This window comes from Symphalangus syndactylus, chromosome 6 (genome assembly GCF_028878055.3).
Source record: "Symphalangus syndactylus isolate Jambi chromosome 6, NHGRI_mSymSyn1-v2.1_pri, whole genome shotgun sequence".
Taxonomy (NCBI): Eukaryota; Metazoa; Chordata; class Mammalia; order Primates; family Hylobatidae; genus Symphalangus; species Symphalangus syndactylus.
In genome coordinates this window covers 49,259,923-49,281,228 of record NC_072428.2, presented here as the reverse complement: position 1 = coordinate 49,281,228, position 21,306 = coordinate 49,259,923, and the positions used below count along the sequence as shown (strand labels likewise).

Here is a 21,306-nt window from a genome sequence, read left to right as displayed (position 1 = left end):
TGAGACTCCGTATCTGTAAATGTGGGTAAAATCAAACTTTCAGGTCGTTTTAAAGTCTAGAGAAAATTTTTATAAATAACCTATACACACTAGGTCCTCACAAATATAGTCATTATTAATATGAGCTAATTATTTTGAACATATATGCTTTGTTATAGGCAAAAATTTACATCAATAAATTTGCAAATTAAAATCCTTATAGACCATGGGTTCCCATTTTAGTTCAGGGCATTTTTGAATGAATGAATGCCTTCCTATAAGAGAAACAGTGCCAAACATGTGTTCCCCTTTCTAAAAAGGTAAAAAGACAAAACAACAAATTCCTTCAAGAACAGCATAAAACCTTTGGGAAGGAGACTATGGTATATTGTACTCTGTTATAATTGTAGATACCATATAGTAGAAAGCTAATAGGATTCAGACTCATATAGATCTTGGCTCAAAGGGACACCCAGAAAGGAGGAGGAAAATGAAAAAAGTGTGGGATTATGACAGCAAAGAGGCAAGTAAATATCAAGATGTAAGGCATTATTAAAATAGTATTATTAACATATGGCACCTTGTTAAAGTTAGGTGCATGCATTAGCTTTTTTAATCCTTGCAGAGGTAGGTACTCTTGCTATTCCTGCTTAGAGACGGGAAAATTTAATCCCAAAATGCCCCTTGAGTTTTGTAACAAGGAAGTTATTGGTATGAGTTATTTCAGTGGAATTGTGGTGGCATAAGTTCTATTGCAGTGGATTGAGGAGGTATAATATAATAGGTGATAGAGTATAGAAGATTGAAGAAGTTTGACTATGAAGATAAAGGGGATTTGGAGTAAAGGGAATGTTTGTAAAAGACTAAGTTAGATTTGGGCACATTTAAGTGCTAATGAGTAGGACTTAGGGAACAGGGAGAAGTTGAAGATCAAGAAGATAGATTTCTAATGGATTAAATCCCTTCAGGAACAATTTTTTATGAGATTTAGATCACAGGTAGAGAAATAAGCTATAGAAAAGGGAAGAGAGCTCCCCTCATTTGTTACAGGAAAGACAAAGATAAAGATGGACCCACATGCAGTGACACCTGTAGATTTCTAGACAGGAAGTGGAAGATGTATTCTGTGCCTTGCTTTCCCTCACCTACCATATTCTCTATGTCCTGGAGAGATTTCAGAGTTCTTTTTTGAAGTTTCCTCAAATCTTTTCCCTTATGTTTTTTAAAAAATTACTATAGGACTTGTTTTTGTCATATTTACCTGTAATCTAGAATATTTTTACCATGTAGTTAACAAGCTTAAAACAGCTGATAGCTCACCAATTACTGTAGGATAAAATCCAGATTTACTATATGTTTTGAGACAATTCACCTTCTGTTTAAAAGAAAAACTCTCCCTTCTATATACTTTTATTTCCCCCATCCATCTTTTTTTTTTCCAATCATATTAGCAAGAATTGGGGGAGACATTATGAAAGACTGGAAAGGGCAAGAATTTTAGTGAAAGATCTGAGTTCCAGCTGCACCACTTACTAGCTCTATCTCTTCAGGCAATTCACCAAAAGAGATTAAGAAAACTTGATGGTGCTTGGGAGAGTATGGATTAAGTGATTAATTGGAGCACCCATACTGAATAAGAAATTGAATAAGGCCCTTAAGATGGCTGATGGGGGGGAAACGAGGGCTCAAAAGGATTTGATAGTGTTTGAAGAACTGTCACTGAGTAAGGGCATGAAACCACTCAGTTAACTGGAAGATATTAGTAGAAAATGGGTTATGGGAGTTTGCAATTTAAAAGTTTGAGTATTCATTGATAAAGCCTGGGGTGAAAGCATCAGAGTAAACTGCCAGAGAGCAGTAAGGTCATGGGAGTTGATGTCAAAGACATGAGATGAGGATGTTTTGGATGCACTTTAACACTAAACTCACCCAGAATAACTGCAGTGTTGGGGAAAGTGCATGAAAGGAGCTTGTGTACTACAAAAGACCTCAGTAATTATGTATGGATTTATGAGAACAGAAATGACATGACAAGAAGAGGTAGATGGTGGCATATTCTAATTGCATGTGTTTGTTGAGTAATAATGTGTTGGCAGCGGTGCAATAACAATGTTTTATAGGTTGAGATGTATATTAGATATTGTTGGGGGGATAGAAGGGATGAGGACGGACAGTTAGCAATACTTAGGAGGAGCCAGTTCTGTGCCGGGTGATATATGAACCCTATCTTATTTGATCCATACTAAAATTAGAGGCTGGCTCTGCTATCCCCAGTTAGCAGAAGAGTAAGTTGAGGTTCAAAGAGAGGAATTACCTTCATTTATATAGCTCATAAGTGGTAGGACTGGGAATAGATCATAAGAAGATGGAATAAATATACAGTAAAGTGGTCTATATCAGAGGAATGCTTTGTGAAAGAAGATATATTACAGAGGACACTAGGTCAGTACCGAGCATAATACAGTGGACTTCTGCAAATGTGTGTTAATCTATATAAGTATTTCATTTTCAAATCTGTCTTTTTCATGTGTCCCATTTATTCCATGTGCTTTTGGTTATTTTTTTTCCCCCCACAGAGGCCTGAATATTTGGACAAGATGGCAGATTCATCATCATCTTCCTTCTTTCCTGATTTTGGGCTGCTATTGTATTTGGAGGAGCTAAACAAAGAGGAATTAAATACATTCAAGTTATTCCTAAAGGAGACCATGGAACCTGAGCATGGCCTGACACCCTGGACTGAAGTGAAGAAGGCCAGGCGGGAGGACCTGGCCAATTTGATGAAGAAATATTATCCAGGAGAGAAAGCCTGGAGTGTGTCTCTCAAAATCTTTGGCAAGATGAACCTGAAGGATCTGTGTGAGAGAGCAAAAGCAGAGATCAACTGTGAGTGATGCTAGGGGCAAATCAGGGGCCAGACAGGAAGGGTTTCCTGGAGCCCAGTGGAATGTTTCTGTAAGAGGGATTTAGGGATTAAACCATGTTGGGGGACATAAGCTCCATGGTGGTCTTGTGCATGGGGAGCTTGTTGGATTATTTGAGGAAGGAAAGGCAGAAGGGTTTTGAGTACTGTTACTCAGCCTAGCTCCTTAATTGGGGGCAATTCATCCATCTTGTACCGGTTGAAATGATTGAACGAATTGAGTGATAGGAATTGTCCCATAAAGTGCCTTCACCTAAACTACAAGTTACAAGTTAGGCAACATTTTGGGGAATCAAATATAATTTAACATATTTGCTGAGATATGAGGAATGGGCTGAAAATTATTTTTGGATGTAATCCAAGCCAGTATTTTTAGTCATTCTCAGGTATGAAATATTATAGACCTCTAGAATTCCTTACTCGTACACAAGGCTTTAGAGTTATATATATATATATAAGTATATATATATATATATAATATTCATATCCATTATCTCCTCTGCACCTCACCATATTCTAGTGAAGTCAGTATAGACAAGGAAACTGAGGCTTATACACTACACTATTTGCCCTGGAGCTACAGGGTGGGGGCCATGGCAAGAGGTCTCCTATTTCAGTGTTGTCTGTATCACACTGTTTCTTCTCTCAGCTAAGCTTATGGAGTCTCAGGCTCTGGCAGCTCTAGTTTTCTTAAATCCAGATAGTCGTAGAATTGGACTACTGATGAGAATGCTGGCCTCTGTTCTAGCCATCATGAGAGCTCACTTTGTTTTCATTGAATATCATGATCCCATTGGAACCTGTTGCAGGGTCGGCCCAGAGTATAGGACCAGATGATGCCAAGGCTGGAGAGACACAAGAAGATCAGGAGGCAGTGGTGGGTGAGTAGTTAGGCCTTTCATCAGATTTGGGAGGCATTCAAAGTTTTGATACAAGATGGCGATTTATCTCCCGAGGACTTTTGTTCAAATCTTGTTAACTTCTTCTAATACCCCACCTGTTTCCTGAAGGTCACCCAAAAAGGATCAGCAAAACACTCTCTGGCCAAAGTCAGAATCGGGGCCTTGTTAATTCATGTCCTCAAAAGAACAGTGTTTAGAATGCCTGCTAAAAGAAGGGCTGATGCACAAAGGTGTATTAATGTTTATATTTTATGTACCAAAAGTCACTGAGCTGGGAGGAAACTTTCAGTTTATCACATCTACTTTCTTTAAAGATGGTGCCGTAATTAAATTCTAGGAGTGGTGACCAATTGGTTCATATAAAAACTGATTTCTAGAACCAGTTCTTCTCAGTCATAGTTAACACAGGGGGCCGCAACTCCTGGGCCACGGACTCCTACTGGTCGGCGGCCCCTCGGGAATCAGGTCACATAGCAGGAGGTGAGTGGTAGGCCATGCGAGCTTTACTACCTGAGCTCCGCCTCCTGTCAGATCAGCATCTGCATTAGTCTCATAGGAGAACGAACCCTATCGTGAATTGTGCATTGAAGGGATCTAGGTTGTATGCTCCTTATGAGAATCTGATGATAAATGTAATGCAATTGAATCATCCTGAAATCATCTCCCCTCCCTGCCCTGCCACCCCTGCCTCCTACATCCATGGAAAAATTGTCTTCCATGAAACTGGCCCCTGGTGCCCAAAAGGTTGGGGATTTCAGACCACTGGTTTATTAACACCATTTCCCCACTTTGTTTTGAATTCTACATAATTTAATTCCAATTTATATAAATAGAATTACAGTAGAAAGAAAATTAGATCAAGTGAGAAACCTTTATTCTTAACCCAGCCACATTCTAACAAGCCACATTATTTCATTCAAGAAATAATTGAAAACTTACTTCATCCCAAGGACTAAAATAGAAAAATTGCTTGTTACATTAAATGACCTTGAATATAACATCCCACTGTGACCTTAATTTCTGATGCAGTATAAAGAAGTATATCTTTGTGGTATGAGAAAAAAACTCATGGCTAACAATTTTTGTTTTATTATTATTTCAAACCTAATGTCTATTTCCCTCTTATGTGGAGATAATTGCACACAGATAGCTAATAAATGTCTTCAAATTATTATTTGAAAATTGTGATAAAAGTAAACTATTTATTATAGGAACTTTGGAAAATACTGTAAGTACAAAATAGAAAATAAGAAGTACAGCAATGATTTACTGATTATTTTCTCTGTGAGTGTACCAACATCACACTGTTTGAATTACTATAGTTTCATGGTAGGTTTTAGTTTGGGATAAGTAGTGTTTTTCTTCTACCTGCCTGGCCAATCATTATTTTTGCTTTTTGGGATTTTTTAGTTATCATTTGTTTGTTTTATCTTTGTTTTTAAACTTCACATAAGCAAAATGAGCTATTTTTTTTAGAAAAATTCAAATATTTTAAAATTACATAAAGTGAGTTTCTCACTTTTCCCACTCCCCATCCCTAATCCTACTATTCAGAAATAGCCAGTATTAATATATTGGTGTATATGGTATAGGTTTTCAGATACATAAAGTTTGTTCACCTTTTTTCCAGGAGAGGATCATATTGTATATAATTCCCAGAAACTTCATATCTTTTTTGGTTATTATTTGGGGGGATATTGGTATCTATAGTTATACCTTATTCAAAAGTTGTAAAGTACTCAATTATATCATTGTATTCTCTCATTTTTTTTATTGCACAAATGTATTTGACACTTATGTGCAAGGAGATGTGTTAGACACTGAACATGCAATGATGAAGCCCCTAGCCAAGTGCATCATTTATTTTAAAAATAAAGTAATTATAGCTAGTGACATGTACTGCGAATGAAAAGTATACTGTTTTGAGAATATATAAAAAGGGGAAGTAGTCTAGCGATGAGGTTCAGAGAGGTCTTCCCTGAGATCCTATCCTTTCAATAGAGATCTAAAGGAGGGATCAGACTTAAACAGGTAAAGATGAATTATATTTTCATTCTATTTCACTTAGGATGTTTTTCTTTTTTTCCAAAATGTTAAGCTGCAATTCAATGTTTATTTCTATTAACTTTTTACTTGTACGAAGAAAATTATTTTGATCTGTAGATTCAGGTCTGTCTTGGGGTCTTCCCTATTATTGTTAATGGTTGCCTCTGTTTTTTTTTTATCTGGATGACAGCTCTGTTCTCCACGTCTATCACCTTTTTTCTCTGTAGAAGGAAAAGTACAAAGAAGAAAAAATATTTCTAAAGTGAATCCAGTTTTTATTTCCCACCACAAATTCATTTTTCTGCATCATCAATTCTGGTTTTTATTACAGTATCTAATACAGGTTTTAAATCTGTAGGAATATTTTTATTTGATTTATATTATTTTTAAAAAATCAAAACCAGCTCTGATTTCAGCCCATGTTCTTTCTTGTTCCTAACTCCAAGTTCGTTATTCTTGACATTACATTTCATAGAATTTGTTTTGATCATGTGTCTTTGTTTTTGTTTTTTTACCTTTGCCATTCTGACTTAGGTGATGGAACAGAATACAGAATTAGAATAAAGGAAAAATTTTGCATCACTTGGGACAAGAAGTCTTTGGCTGGAAAGCCTGAAGATTTCCATCATGGAATTGCAGAGAAAGATAGAAAACTGTTGGAACACTTGTTTGATGTGGATGTCAAAACTGGTGAACAGCCACAGATCGTAGTGCTTCAGGGAGCTGCTGGAGTTGGGAAAACAACTTTGGTGAGAAAGGCAATGTTAGATTGGGCAGAGGGCAATCTCTACCAGCAGAGGTTTACGTATGTTTTTTATCTGAACGGGAGAGAAATTAACCAGCTGAAAGAGAGAAGCTTTGCTCAATTGATATCAAAGGACTGGCCCAGCACAGAAGGCCCGATTGAAGAGATCATATCCCAGCCAAGTAGCCTCTTGTTTATTATTGACAGTTTTGATGAACTGAACTTTGCCTTTGAGGAACCTGAGTTTGCACTGTGTGAAGACTGGACCCAAGAACACCCAGTGTCCTTCCTCATGAGTAGTTTGCTTAGGAAAGTGATGCTCCCTGAGGCATCCTTATTGGTGACAGCAAGACTCACAGCTTCTAAGAGACTAAAGCAGTTGTTGAAGAATCACCGTTATGTAGAGCTACTAGGAATGTCTGAGGATGCAAGAGAGGAGTATATTTACCAGTTTTTTGAAGATAAGAGGTGGGCCATGAAAGTATTCAGTTCACTAAAAAGCAATGAGATGCTGTTTAGCATGTGCCAAGTCCCCGTAGTGTGCTGGGCCACTTGTACTTGTCTGAAGCAGCAAATGGAGAAGGGTGGTGATGTCACATTGACCTGCCAAACAACCACAGCTCTGTTTACCTGCTATATTTCTAGCTTGTTCACACCAATAGATGGACGCTCTCCTAGTCTACCCAACCAAGCCCAGCTGAGAAGACTGTGCCAAGTCGCTGCCAAAGGAATATGGACTATGACTTATGTGTTTTACAGAGAAAATCTCAGAAGGCTTGGGTTAACTAAATCTGATGTCTCAAGTTTTCTGGACAGCAATATTATTCAAAAGGATGCAGAGTATGAAAACTGCTATGTGTTCACCCACCTTCATGTTCAAGAGTTTTTTGCAGCTATGTTCTATATGTTGAAAGGCAGTTGGGAAGCTGGGAACCCTTCCTGCCAGCCTTTTGAAGATTTGAAGTCATTACTTCAAAGCACAAGTTATAAAGACCCACAGTTGACACAGATGAAGTGCTTTTTGTTTGGCCTTTTGAATGAAGATCGAGTAAAGCAACTGGAGAGGACTTTTAACTGTAAAATGTCACTGAAGGTAAAATCAAAGTTACTTCAGTGTATGGAAGTATTAGGAAACAGTGACTATTCTCCATCACAGCTGGGATTTCTGGAGTTGTTTCACTATCTGTATGAGACTCAAGATAAAGCATTTATGAGCCAGGCAATGAGCTATTTCCCAAAGGTTGCCATTAATATTTGTGAGAAAATACATTTGCTTGTATCTTCTTTCTGCCTTAAGCACTGCCGGTGTTTGCGGACCATCAGGCTGTCTGTAACTGTGGTATTTGAGAAGAAGATATTAAAAACAAGCCTCCCAACTAACACTTGGTAAGTGTGTTAGGGCCATTCCCTGGAAGTGCCCTGTAAGGGAGAGAAGAAGTAGATTTTGTCAGAGGGAGGAGGAGTTTAGCTGAGGTCCCAGAGCTGAGATAGCCCTTTGGAGTTGTCCCATCTGGAGGCAGGGAGGCTAAGCATTTAAACCCCTTATTGACCAATCATGGCTACTGGTGAGGAGTGGGCAAAAACTTTCCTGAGATGGCTTTTTTGACCTGAAGGCAATACCAGGAGAGGGACTGGGCTGAGGACTCTCAATTGTTGACAATCCCAACAACTCAGGGGGAATGAGCACTTCAGTCTTCAAGGAGGAATGTGGCATGGCACAAACTTGCATCCATGATAATAAGTATATTTGATTTCTAAAGATAATGTCATCCAGAATAATAAGGGACCAGAAATTTTCCGCTGAACCTGGTAAATACAGGTTATCTCTCTGTATTATATTCCTCTGTACTGTACTGACCTAGCTCACTTTCTTTATTGCCCAGACGTTGGTTGGCCTTTGTTTTGTAGTTTGTGAAGGGTCTCAGCCCTTTAATGCCTATCTGGAGACATTGGAGGTTAGTAAGAAATAGTAGGTGCTAAATATTTTTGAAAAAAGAAATGAACTGTAAGTGTTTTACGTACATTATTCTACTCTACCTCCTTTCTCAAGTTGCCTTTTCTGACTACCCATCTAAATCTGAGGGAAGAATTGAACTATGGAATTCATTCCTAGATGCATATAAAATTAATTGAGGACTTCCTATGTGCTATATAGTTGTATAGTGAACTGGATATTTAACATAATATCCAATTTAATGTTATTGGCAACCATCTCTATTTTTAAGATTACAAAACTCAGAGACATATACCTAGAAAATTTCTTGATTCAAGCACACATCAAATAATAGTTAAGTGGCTGAGTGCTTATCACATAACCTGACAGTCTTCTAAGTCCTTGATCTCATTTACTCTTCTGATAGTCTTATTAGGTAGGTGCTATTATTTCCATTTTACTTAGGACAAAATTGTGGTACCAAGAAGGCATATAACTTGACTGAGGTCACACATCTGATTGTAATTTCTTGGTTTGCTAACTTTATCCAAGCTGTTTCAGTACCATTATATACAATTGCAGAATCACTCCTTTCTTATAAGAGCATACATTTCATTTATTTGCAAACTGTGGGAGTAGAAATTGTGGGCTCTGATGCTATGACCTTTACCCACCTTGGAAAATTGTGAGTAATCTTCAGTCAATTTTCTTAATTCTGACTTCAGAGTTCTATTTAAAGAAGATGTGATTTAACAGGGCATTAAAACGTCTTTTATGCCTGATAGTAAATGCTAGAACAGTATTCTGGCCACTAGATTGCCAGTTCTCCTGCTAGCTTTCCTTACCTATGTTGTAGAGTTATCTAGTACTAGAGTTGGCATTGTTGCTAAAATAAGGAGCCAGAGAACCCAATGTTTTAAAAGAAAAACTGTAGGTGACCTCAGTCTCTTCTATAATAGAACTACATTGTAAGCTTTGGGAGAGCAGGAGCTCTGTATGGTTCACCATTTTATCTAGTGTTCGCACAGAGGAAACACTTGAATCCTTGAATGAATAATTTATTATCTTCTTTTTATAAATTTAAGACCTCAAGTGATATAGACCATCACTATGAATTGTCATTCATTCCAATTTAAGATACGGAAATGAATATTTATTGACTAGCTATTATATATAAGGCAACACATAGACTTTTACATGTTTTATATATATTATATTTAATATATACATATATATGTATATAACAGTTACTGATTACTAGGAACACATAGCATGAGACATTTGCTAAGCATTTTCTACATACTGCCTTATTGAATCTTCACAGTAATCCTAAAAAATAGATACTATTATCTTCATTTATCAAGATGATGAAGCTGAGGCTCACATAGGTTAGTAAATTTTCCAGAATAACTAAGTTCAGTGAGTGGCAGAGTTGAATTGGGACTCAGAGCTGTTCCATTGTTGAGCTTATAAGCATCAGGTTGTCCCCTGTTTTATTACCCTTTATTTGTTCATGAGTTTATTGATAATATTCCTAATAATTAAATCATAAAGTATTTAAAGTTTACAGTGTGCTTTTGTGTACCCTTTAAAATGCACTATTTCCACAACTTTGTGAAAGGAGACAACATTTCCATTGAATAGATGATGAAAATTTGCAAGTTATAGAATTGATGCAACTCTCTTAAAATAATATGGCTAGTAAGTGGTAGACCTGGGGCTCAGGCCTGTGGTTTTTAATCTGTACCACTTTACACCTAATGTCTACTCACTAATCCTAATCATATTCTTTGTGACCAAATTTTATTTTTCTTTTTGATATTGGCTCTTCAAGTATTTGAATACTTCTCTCTTATCCCTCCTGAGTTGCTTCCTCTAAAGTAAAGCCTCTTTGGTTTTTATTTTGTGTGTGTTGAAGGGAGTGGATGGGAAATGGGAGAGCTATTGGACAAATAAGGCCTCTGGAGTACCCAGAGGAAGACTCCTGGTGGACTGTGCCCATGGTGGAGCTGCACTGGATGCTCTTGCCTTTCCAAAGTACACTTACTTTTACCCCAATACTATCCTCTGAGAGTTGGCTAGGCTGAAATAAAATCAGCTTTCTTTTTCTTTTCTCAATTATTTATGAAAAGGGATGGTGATCGCATTACTCACTGTTGGCAAGATCTCTGTTCTGTCCTTCATACAAATGAACACTTGAGAGAATTGGACCTGTGCCATAGCAACCTTGATAAATCAGCAATGAATATCCTGCATCATGAACTAAGGCACCCAAACTGTAAACTACAAAAGCTACTGTAAGTCTGGTATGAAAAAAATTAATGGAGTTATTCTAATTGCTTTCTGTGTCCCATCTTCCACTCATACTCGTTAGGGGAAGCCAACGCTAAACAAATACAATCCATTGTGTAAAATAAACAGGAACAATGGAATCCTCTGGGGACATGGGATCATTACTAACTTGTTCTCAGAGTGATTCCACATGGCGTAGTAGCTGTTCACATGGGTTTTTCAGGCTTGATTAGGAACTTTCTAAATGAAGAGCACAGAGCTAAAACATTCTAGGCAGGTCACCAATGCACTTTCAAGGACATGTTCTGGAACTTACTATCTTCTTAAATATTTTTCTATTGAGGAAAAATTTGCATTTAACAAAGTCCACAAATAATGTTCAGTTTGTTGAGTTCTGACAAGTGTAAACATCTTTATAACCAACACACCCAAAACAAGATAGAAAATATTTTCATTTATCTCAGAAAGGTCCCTTGTACACCTTTCCTTTTTTTTTTCTTGAGACAGGATCTTACTCTGTTGCCCAGGCTGGAATGCAATGATGCTATCACAGCTAGAACTCCTGGGCTCAAGCAATCCTACCACCTCAGCCTCCCAAATAGCTGGGATTACAGGCATGTACCACCATGCCAGGCTTTTTTTTTTTTTTTTTTTTTTTTGTAGAGATGTGGTCTCACTGTGTTGCCCAGGCTAGTCTGAAACTTCTGGGCTGAGGAGATCCTCCTGCCTCGGCCTCCTAAAGTGCTGGAATTACAGGCAAGAGCCACAATGCCCAGCCTATCCCTTTCTGTTCAATCTTCTCACCCCATCCAGTCTCAGAGACAATCATTTTCTAATCTCTGTCACCAGAGATCAGCTTTGTATCTTTTTGGAATCATTTTGATTGATTTATACAGTATGTATGTTTTTTTAATTTATCATCTTTCTCTTTCTTTTCTTCTTTTTTTTTTTTTTTTTTGAGACAGTCTTGCTCTGTCGCCAGGCTAGAGTGTAGTGGCGCAATCTTGGCTCACTGCAACCTCCGCCTCCTGGGTTCAAGCCATTCTCCTGCCTCAGCCTCTCGAGTAGGTGGGACTACAGGCACGCACCACCACACTTGGCTAATTTTTGTATTTTTAGTAGAGACGGGGTTTCACCATGTTGGCCAAGCTAGTCTCACACTCCTGACCTCAAGTGATCTACCCATCTTGGCCTCCCAAAGTGCTGGGATTACAGGCATGAGCCACCACACCTGGCTATATCCATCTTCTTGTGCTCAACAAAATGTCTTCTAAAATTTATCCATGTTGTTGCAACTTTCAGTAATTTTTTATTGCTGATTAGTATTCCATTGTATAACTATACTATAATTTGTTTATTCATTCTCTTGTTAATAGACCCCTGGAGGTTTCCCTAACCTGTTAGGAATAAGGGTAATCTTTGCCAACATTAGATGCTGTCAGTCTTTTTTAAATTTTAATTTATCTTAATTGGATTCTAGATAATCACATTAAAATGTTGATTGTTCACATGTCTCTTGCCCTTTTGTGTAAAGACTCCACTAGGAGCTGAAACTGATCCTAATCTCCTCTGTATTTTGTGCCTGTCAATATGTACAAGGTACATTTGTTGCTTAGTATGAACTGAATGCTGAACAAATGATAGATCTTTGTTTCCATTAGTACTGAAAATAGATGTTCTTTTGGGCAGGGGCTGGGGACAGGCTTCTCACCAAATATTTTCCTCCTGATCTCAGTGTTTTTAGTGAGTTCTGACCTTAGATTTCAAGCATCTAGAGTAGGTTTGGTCTTGCATATAGATGTAGTAAGACAACTAGATGTATGTTTTGATTAAGGGGTTCCTGGAAGTCCTTTCCACTCATCCCTAAACATTTCCCCCATATTGTCCCTTCACTGGATGTCATCAATCCAGATCTTCACGATAGCCAATGCCTTCTGGGTTAACTGACTTCCTTTCTTAGTATGGGAGGATTGCGTCAGTGGGATGACACCATGATGACTGTTCTCAGTCTGTGCCACCTTAATGTGGTCTGTCTTACTGTGGTCCCTTTTCCCTACTAAGTGAGATGGTGTCATTTATATTTACTGAGTGCCTTAGGCACTTTTACTAGATGAGGATGGTTAGTGCTGTAAATGGGTAAAAGCTTTATTTTCCTGTGTGTGCTTGCCTGGGGTGAGGGGAGTGAGGGTGGAGGGTGGGTGGTGGGCAGAAAGGAGGAAAGGTGGTGTTACAAAGTGATATTTTGGACAGTAAACAGAAGGGCATTGGGGACAAGCAGAGACACTATAAAAGAATCAGAAATATCTGACATTGAGTTAGGAGGTAGAAAGTGGGAAAAAAATTGGCAGATTTAACTTCAATATTTTGCTTGGGCTGCCTCCATACACCTGCCTCCGTATGCCTAACGAAGTCCCCAGGATGACACAGCATGTTTTGCAACAGTATTTTGTTATTACTGCACATCAGTTGATGCTAATTGTGAATTAATCTTGGATTATTTAAAGATTTGGCTATTGTGAATTAATGTTATTGTAGTACTTGGAATGGCCCTGATAATTTTTGATAGTCATTCCTGGGATTACAAGTTTAAGAGGCTCCTCTTCTGCTTTTCATGATGTTATCACCTGCTTTTCCGTTAAGATAAAAAAAAACTTGAGAGTGTCAATTATCAGGTCATAAATAGAAATTGAAGTTGTAACCCAATTGTTTTAGATGAAAATAAGATAAAAGAATATTCATGTAATATCCAAGAATTAGATTGAAAAGAAAGGGATCCTGTAACCAAGGAGAGAAATGATTTTGTAATACCTCCTGCATATTTTTCTTCTGAAGGTTGAAATTTATCACTTTCCCTGATGGTTGTCAGGATATCTCTACTTCTTTAATTCATAACAAGAATCTGATGCATCTTGACCTAAAAGGGAGTGATATAGGGGATAATGGAGTAAAGTCATTGTGCGAAGCCTTGAAACACCCAGAGTGTAAACTACAGACTCTCAGGTAAGCTTTGAGTTGTTTTGTCTTGTTTTGTTTTTATAATTGAGGCTTTTGTCTATCCAAGTAGACTCTTACAGCCTGGATTTGCTATTCATAGGACCGGCTTAAATCTACTTTCATGATATGGGGTGGCAAGCATCAGTAGAATCAAGCTGATTTCATCCTGGTAGGACTTCTCACTCCTCCCATCTCCCCAGGAAGATTTATCATTGTGTAGTTGTCTGTGTCTCCATCTCCTAAATCTGCTGGTGGAGGGAATAAGAGCAGATTCAGAATTATAAATATTTAACACTTCTAACATTTAAGTGCTGGAATAGATTTGTTGTATCTTTGAACTCTCATAGAAAATAATACACTAGGGGATGTTCTTTAATGTAACTGGGGGAAGTGCTGGGGCAGACTCACTTTTATTTGATTTTTGATGGTGACTCCCCCTCAATTTAGAACTGCAACTCAGTGACCAGCCCAGAAAGCTGAGAAAGAACAGCATGGAAATGGTCCTCTTTCAAGGTGCTTGCTGGCTACCACACACTGTTGATCTGAGTGGTGACTCTTCTTTGGCTGATGAAAGTGAAAGGATTAGCAATCATACTCTTCTCCACATTGTGTGACAGGTTTTAAGAAAGATATTATTTTCCAAAGAAAGGCAATGAAATAGGTTTCTGACAAAACCAGACAAAACAAATAGTTACAGTAAGTTTTACATTAGAAGTTTTTATAAGCCCTGGACTCAGTTCAGCGTGGCCAAGACTGAAGCTTGATGCATGAAGGGCCAAAGTAGATCTGTATTTGTAGGAAGCAAATTATAATCCAGGTGTAGGAAAAATAAGTGAAGTCTGGAATAAGACCTTCTTTGACATTTTAAAAACTCTTATCAGATTTTATAAGATGGAATTCACTTACAGCATATCTGGAAAGTTGTTGGATAATTCTCAAACATAGGTTGAGTTCAGTTGTTAGCAGGCCAGGTCAGAGTAAAGGTTTTACCTACTAAGCAGTTTTAAGATATTATGAGACATTTTCTGTAACCTACATATCTAGTCTGAAATTCATGTAAGAAGTATGTCACTGTTTCCTATATCTAAAAATAAAGTGTATTAGTAGCAAAAAGCTGTTAAATTGAAGAAAAGAGGAAAGATGTTTTCTTACAGTGGGAGCTGTGGATCGAAGACAAGAAAAGCTTGGTGCTTGACAGATCAGTAGGACTTGATAAGATCCCTTCCATTTGAGGTTTGAGTAATGTCATCCGCTGGTAAGCCTTGATACAGACCAAGTTGCCAGGATTTCAAATAGGCAACCATCTTTCTGGGTCAACTAGTAGGGCTCCTTGCAACAGTAAATACAATGTTTTGGCAAAAGTTATCGGAGCTTTGTAATAATCTAATACTCCATTATGTGGGACTGCATGTTCCCCCAGTGTAGATGGCCACTGAGGAGTAATCAATGGTCCTATTAACATTTCATGTGGGAGAAGGTCTAGTTTTCTGTTTGCTTCATATCTCATGTTATAAGAGCCATGGGTACTATGAATGTCCTCATTAGTTTGGTTTGTGTATAGACCATGCACAAGTTTTTAGAATTGCATTTTGATGTTATACTCTCTCTGTAGATGTGGGCAGTGTCAATACATCAGTAGGACTTTGCCAGTCTGTCTTGCAACATATCCTCAGTTATTGTTAGAACTTGGCTAATTTATAAATAAAATATCTTCTAAAACTTTAAATTGCTCATATGAGCCCCTGTACATGAACATACTGAAAGGATACATAATCGCTAATTTCCTTCTTTCTTTTTTTGAGACAGAGTCTCACTCTGTCACCCAGGCTGGAGTGCAGTGGTGCGATCTCGGCTCACTGCAACCTCCACCTCTGCCTCCTGGGTTCAAGCGATTCTCCTGCCTCAGCCTCCTGAGTAGCTGGGACTACAGGCCCGTGCCACCATGCCCGGCTAATTTTTGTATTTTTAGTAGAGATGGGGTTTCGCCATGTTGGCCAGGATGGTCTCAATCTCCTGACCTTGTGATCCGCCCACGTTGGCCTCCCAAAGTGCTGGAATTACAGGCGTGAGCCACCGCACCTGGCCCATAATCACTAATTGTCATGAGAATGCTTTACTATAATATTTACCCAAGGCTTCCCTCAAGAAGAGGAGAAAGATCGATTCTCTTTGTCTTGATAATTTTTTTCCACATTATAGGCCTTATAATAGGTCTTAAAATATGCTTTAAGGTAAGCTCTTAAAATATGCTGAGCAGGGAGAGACCGAAAACAGAAACCTTGGCATAGTCTGATAATTTCTGATTATGCCCAGAATCTCTTCTTAGTTTGCATATGCTCTGCCATTGGGGCTTTATAAGCAAGGCAAGGGAATGATTGTTGCTTCCACAGAACAGCCACCTGAAGGGTACCAAAATGGCATATAAATGCAGAACACTCTCTATATCTTCATAGACTTTGAATTAGAAGACTAATATTTCAGAAGGGGGGCATCTAGAATAGTTAGATAAGACCGGGTGTGGTGGCTAACGCCTGTAATCCCAGCACTTTGTGAGGCTGACAACCTTGGATCACTTGAGGCCGGGAATTTGAGACCAGCCTGGCCAACATGGCAAAACCCCATCTCTACTAAAAATACAAAAACTAACCGGGCATGGTGATGTGCACCTGTAATCTCAGCTACTAAGGAGGCTGAGACAGGAGAATTGCTTGAAACCTGGGAGGCGGAGGTTGCAGTGAGCCAAGATGGTGCCACTGCACTCCAGTTTGGGCAACAGAGCAAGACTCTGTGTTAAAAAAAAAAAAAAAGAAAAAAAAGCTGGCTAAGAGGAACTTGCCTGAGAATGGCAAATATCCACAGCTGTGTCTCATTATCAACTAGAGTAAAATATTATTTAACAGGTAGATAGCATATAGACCAATAGAAATTTTTGCTTCTTCAGGAGTGAGGAACCTTTGTGGCTCATTACAGTTGTTTAGAATCATGAAGTGTCTAATGAATCATCATAAATGTAAACAGAATTTGGAGAAATGAGAATACACAGTTTAAAACCAGAGATTCTGCCACCTGGGAAGACTACCTAGCAAGCAGAGACTAAACTACCAGTCCTCTTCTCCATTCAAAAGTTTCTTTTATTCATTAATAAACCATGATATATATGTATACACAGCTTCATAATCATACCAAAAAAGTTTAAGTAAACTATCCTTTAAAGGCTGAGACCATAACTTTTTGAACAGAAATAATATGGATTATAAGACAATATATTGATTTTTGCTGTCTTTATTTTAATATGAGAACAAATTTTGTGGTAAGACTGTAATTTATTTTCCCACTTTGAAATTAAACCTCTCTAGAAACATTTAGATAAATTATGAACTAATCTTTAAAATACTGTATTACTTCAACATTTCAAAATCAGTAAGTTTGGAAACTGTATTTAAGTTAATATTAGGAATAACATAACCACTGTTGATAACTAACAATATAGCCAAACAATGTGATACCTCAAAACTTGACCCAGATAGTATAAAATATTTATAATCTTGGCTGATTCCCAGATTTACAAGCTTCTGGTTTATAAAGATGCTGGTCATTTAGTTAAAACTATGGCCGGGCGCGGTGGCTCACGCTTGTAATCCCAGCACTTTGGGAGGCTGAGGCGGGCGGATCACGAGGTCAGGAGATCGAGACCACGGTGAAACCCCGTCTCTACTAAAAATACAAAAAAAAAAATTAGCCGGGTGTGGTGGTGGGCGCCTGTAGTCCCAGCTACTCAGAGAGGCTGAGGCAGGAGAATGGCGTGAACCTGGGAGGCGGAGCTTGCAGTGAGCCGAGATTGCGCCACTGCACTCCAGCCTGGGTGACAGAGTGAGACTCCGTCTCAAAAAAAAAAACAACAAAAAAAAACTATATATATATAAAGTATATATATATATATACTTTAAAATATTAGTGTAAGTAATATGTCTACAGGAGAATTGTAGGATACTTAGGAAATTATTTAATTTAGACTTCTCATGAAAGAAATACAGAACTTTTTGTGGTCTAAAAAGCCATCATTTGTATTTTTTTCTGAGAGGATTTTGTATTTTTTTACTTTCACTTTTGTATTTTCAATTTTTGTAGGTACACAGTAGGTATGTATACTTATGGGTTACATGCAATATTTTGATACAAGCATGCAATGCATAATAATCATATCAAGGTAAATGGGGTATCTAACACCTCAAGCATTTATCCTTTGTATTAAACAATCCAAGTATACTCTTTTAGTTATTTTAAAATGTACAATTATTTTTTACTATAGTCAACCTGTTGTCCTAGCAAATACTCAGTCTTATTCATTATTTCTAATTATTTTTTGTACCCATTAACCATCCCCCTCTTCCCCTGTTTCCCCCACTACGCTTCCTAGCCTCTGATAACCATCATTCTACTCTCTATCTCCATGAGTTCAATTATTTTCATTTTTCACTCCCACAAATAAGTGAGAACATGGAAAGTTTGTCTTTCTGTGCCTGGCTTATTTCACTTAATATAATGATCTCCAGTTCTATCCATGTTGTTGCAAATGACAGGATCTCATTCTTTTTTATGGCTGAATAGTAGTCCATTGTGTATATGTACCACATTTTCTTTATCCATTCGCCTTTTGATGGACATTTAGGTTGCTTCCAAATCTTGGCTATTGTGAATAGTGCTGCAGTAAACATGGGAGTGCAGGTATCTCTTCAATACACTGATTTTCTTTCTTTTGGGTATATACTCCACAGTGGAATTGCTGGATCGTATGGTAGCTCTAGTTTTGGTTTTTTGAGGAACCTCCAAACTGTTCTCCATAATAGTTGTGTTAATTTACACTGCTACTAACAGTGTATGAGGGTTCCTTTTTCTCCACATCCTCACCAGCATTTGTTATTGACTGAATTTTGGATAGGTCATTTTTACTGGAGTGAGGTAATTTCTCATTGTAGTTTTGATTTACATTTCTTTGATTATTAATGATGTTGAGCACCTTTGCATATGCCATTTGTATGTCTTCTTTTGAGAAATGTCTATTCAGCTCTCTTGCCCATTTTAATTGGATAATTAGATTTTTTTTTCCTGTAGTGTTGTTTGAACTCCTTATATAATATATTCTCATTATTAACCCCTTGTCAAATGGGTAGTTTGCACATATTTTCTTCAATTTCATGGGTTGTCTGTTCACCTTATTGATTGTTTCTTTTGCTGTGCAGAAGCTTTTTAACTTGATATGAGCCCATTTGTCCACTTTTGCTTTGGTTGCCTATGCTTGTGGGGTATTACTCAAGAAATCTTTGCCCAGTCCAATGTCCTGGAGCATTTCCCCTACGTTTTATTTTAATAGTTTAATAGTTTGAAGTCTTAGATTGAAGTCTTTGATCTACTTTGGTTTGATTTTTGTATATGTTGAGAGATAGGAGTCTAGTTTCCTTCTTTTACATATGAATATCCAGTTTTCTCAGCACCATTTCCTAAAGAGACTGTCCTTTCCGCCATATGTGTTCTTGGCACCTTTGTCAAAAATGAGTCCACTGTAGATGTGCAGGTTTATCTCTGCATGTTGTATTTTTATTTATCATTGTGGTAAAATCAATATCTCAAATTACAGAGCCAATTAATTTATCTGATGATTCACCTTGGTTTAGAATAGGCCCATGAAGCCTGTTAGTGGAAATGCTCCTTCTCTTGGAAATATCATTCCTCTGTCACCTGCAGTACATTTATATTGATCCTTAGAAACAGCTCCTGCAACTACATAGCTTCAGCAACAACTCTCCTGTTATCTTTCAATTTCTAATTCATATCAGAAAAATAATCTCATACTCAAAAAACAAAAAAAAAATACGAAGTTCTTGAGCAACCTGGAAATTACACAGCAGACATTTTCAGAAGGGAAAAATACATTCACACAGCTTCTTTGAGTTCCTGGGAGTTCATCTTCAGGAGTTAGCAGTTCCTCTTTACTGAGGAATGGCCCCTTTTTCAGGTAACGGCAGTTTTCTGATTCTTGTTTGCTAGCAGGACAGGAGAACTTACTCCAACAGGGCTCAACTCATAAAGAAAGCTCCAGCGTCTTGCATCAGTTAAAATCCTACCCTGACCAACTCTCAAACCAGAGCTTATTCTAGGTAGATGGAACATGGGTTCTCTAAGTCAACAGCATCTGTACCATCTTATGGACCTATACCCAGTAACAGCTGGTCAGCGCTACAGATAGCAAGCAATAAGGACAACAAAAACATTTATAACTTGCTTACTTTTAAGGAGCTTTGGGCTTTGGAAATTTTTAGCCAAGGGTGTCGTTTTGGTAGCACTATTAAGAGGAAGTCGTGCAGGCTCTTAAGAAGGACCTAAATATAAGTGATAAGCTAATCTGTCTCCTGTTTTGCTGGCTTATATTTAGGGGTCAGTTTGGAGCCGTAATCCTCAGCTTTTGGCTTCCCTTTTGATTGAATCACTGGTGATTGATGTTATATATTAATACAGGTGAGGAAAAACCTCCAAACTCTAGAAAACTAGGAAAGAGTTATATTTTTTATTACTTTATACATGTGAGAGGAGAGTGTTAATGATTTTTTTTCTGATTTGAAAAAATCTTTCCAATATTTATAAAATTTAGGAATTCAGAAATATCAATGTGAATATCACAAGAGTGACACAAAGTAAGACAATTGATAAAAAGTACAGACTTAATATTAGGTAAGGGTTGTCTTCACAAGGCATAGCAATAATTTCTAAAGTCCAGGTATCTTATAAGATTTCATTATTATAATAAGACAAAATCATTCTTATAAAAGATTTCCTGATTTGTAATACTCTCTGCTTTTCTTTGCAGCTGCAAGGGAAAGAGGGAACATTTATTTTAATGAGGCTAAGATTTCATACATAAAGAGTTAGGCAGTCCCATAGCTGAAATTCTATTAGCACAAATATAAAAAAATGAAATCTCAAGAAACTCATAATATGGGAAGGATAAGAGAAAATGAACTATCAAGCATTTAATATTTATATCTACAGTTAGAAACATTTAAAAATGTTTTCAGTACCATTTTTCCTTCATAAGTGGGACATATTTTCTTTCATTTTTGTTCTGTTTTGCTTCCAAGATTTGGAAGCAACCTAAATGTCCATCAAAAGGTGAATGGATAAAGAAAATGTGGTACATATACATTTGTGTCCAGAAACTTCCAAGTAATTTTTAACTTAAGGTGATTATTAGTTATGGGTTAGTGCAAAAGTAATTGTGGTTTTGAGCAAGCTGAGCTTTTTCAGCCTTAGGCCATGTTCTAGGTCATCTATTAAGATCTAATTCTGGGCTTAGGAGGAAGCGTCTCCGTTCCTTCCTCTATAGACCCTGATTTTGATGAAGAGAAACAATTCTTGAATGACTCAAGTTGGTAAGTCTTTGATTATAAAGGAATACCCAGAGAAATTCCAAATACCAGAAATACTGCTGCTGCTGCTG

General features: G+C 37.5%; 1 protein-coding gene across 1 annotated transcript in view; it reads left to right on the top strand.

Annotated features, from left to right (window-relative positions):
• Positions 1-21,306, top strand: part of NLRP14 (NLR family pyrin domain containing 14) — a 113,262-nt gene that overhangs the window by 77,448 nt on the left and 14,508 nt on the right. Inside the window, exons 2-6 of the mRNA XM_063641155.1 lie at positions 2,556-2,865; positions 3,712-3,783; positions 6,385-7,981; positions 10,661-10,825; positions 13,653-13,820. Of these exons, the coding sequence (XP_063497225.1) occupies positions 2,556-2,865; positions 3,712-3,783; positions 6,385-7,981; positions 10,661-10,825; positions 13,653-13,820 (2,312 nt within the window). The remainder of the gene's footprint in view (positions 1-2,555; positions 2,866-3,711; positions 3,784-6,384; positions 7,982-10,660; positions 10,826-13,652; positions 13,821-21,306) is intronic.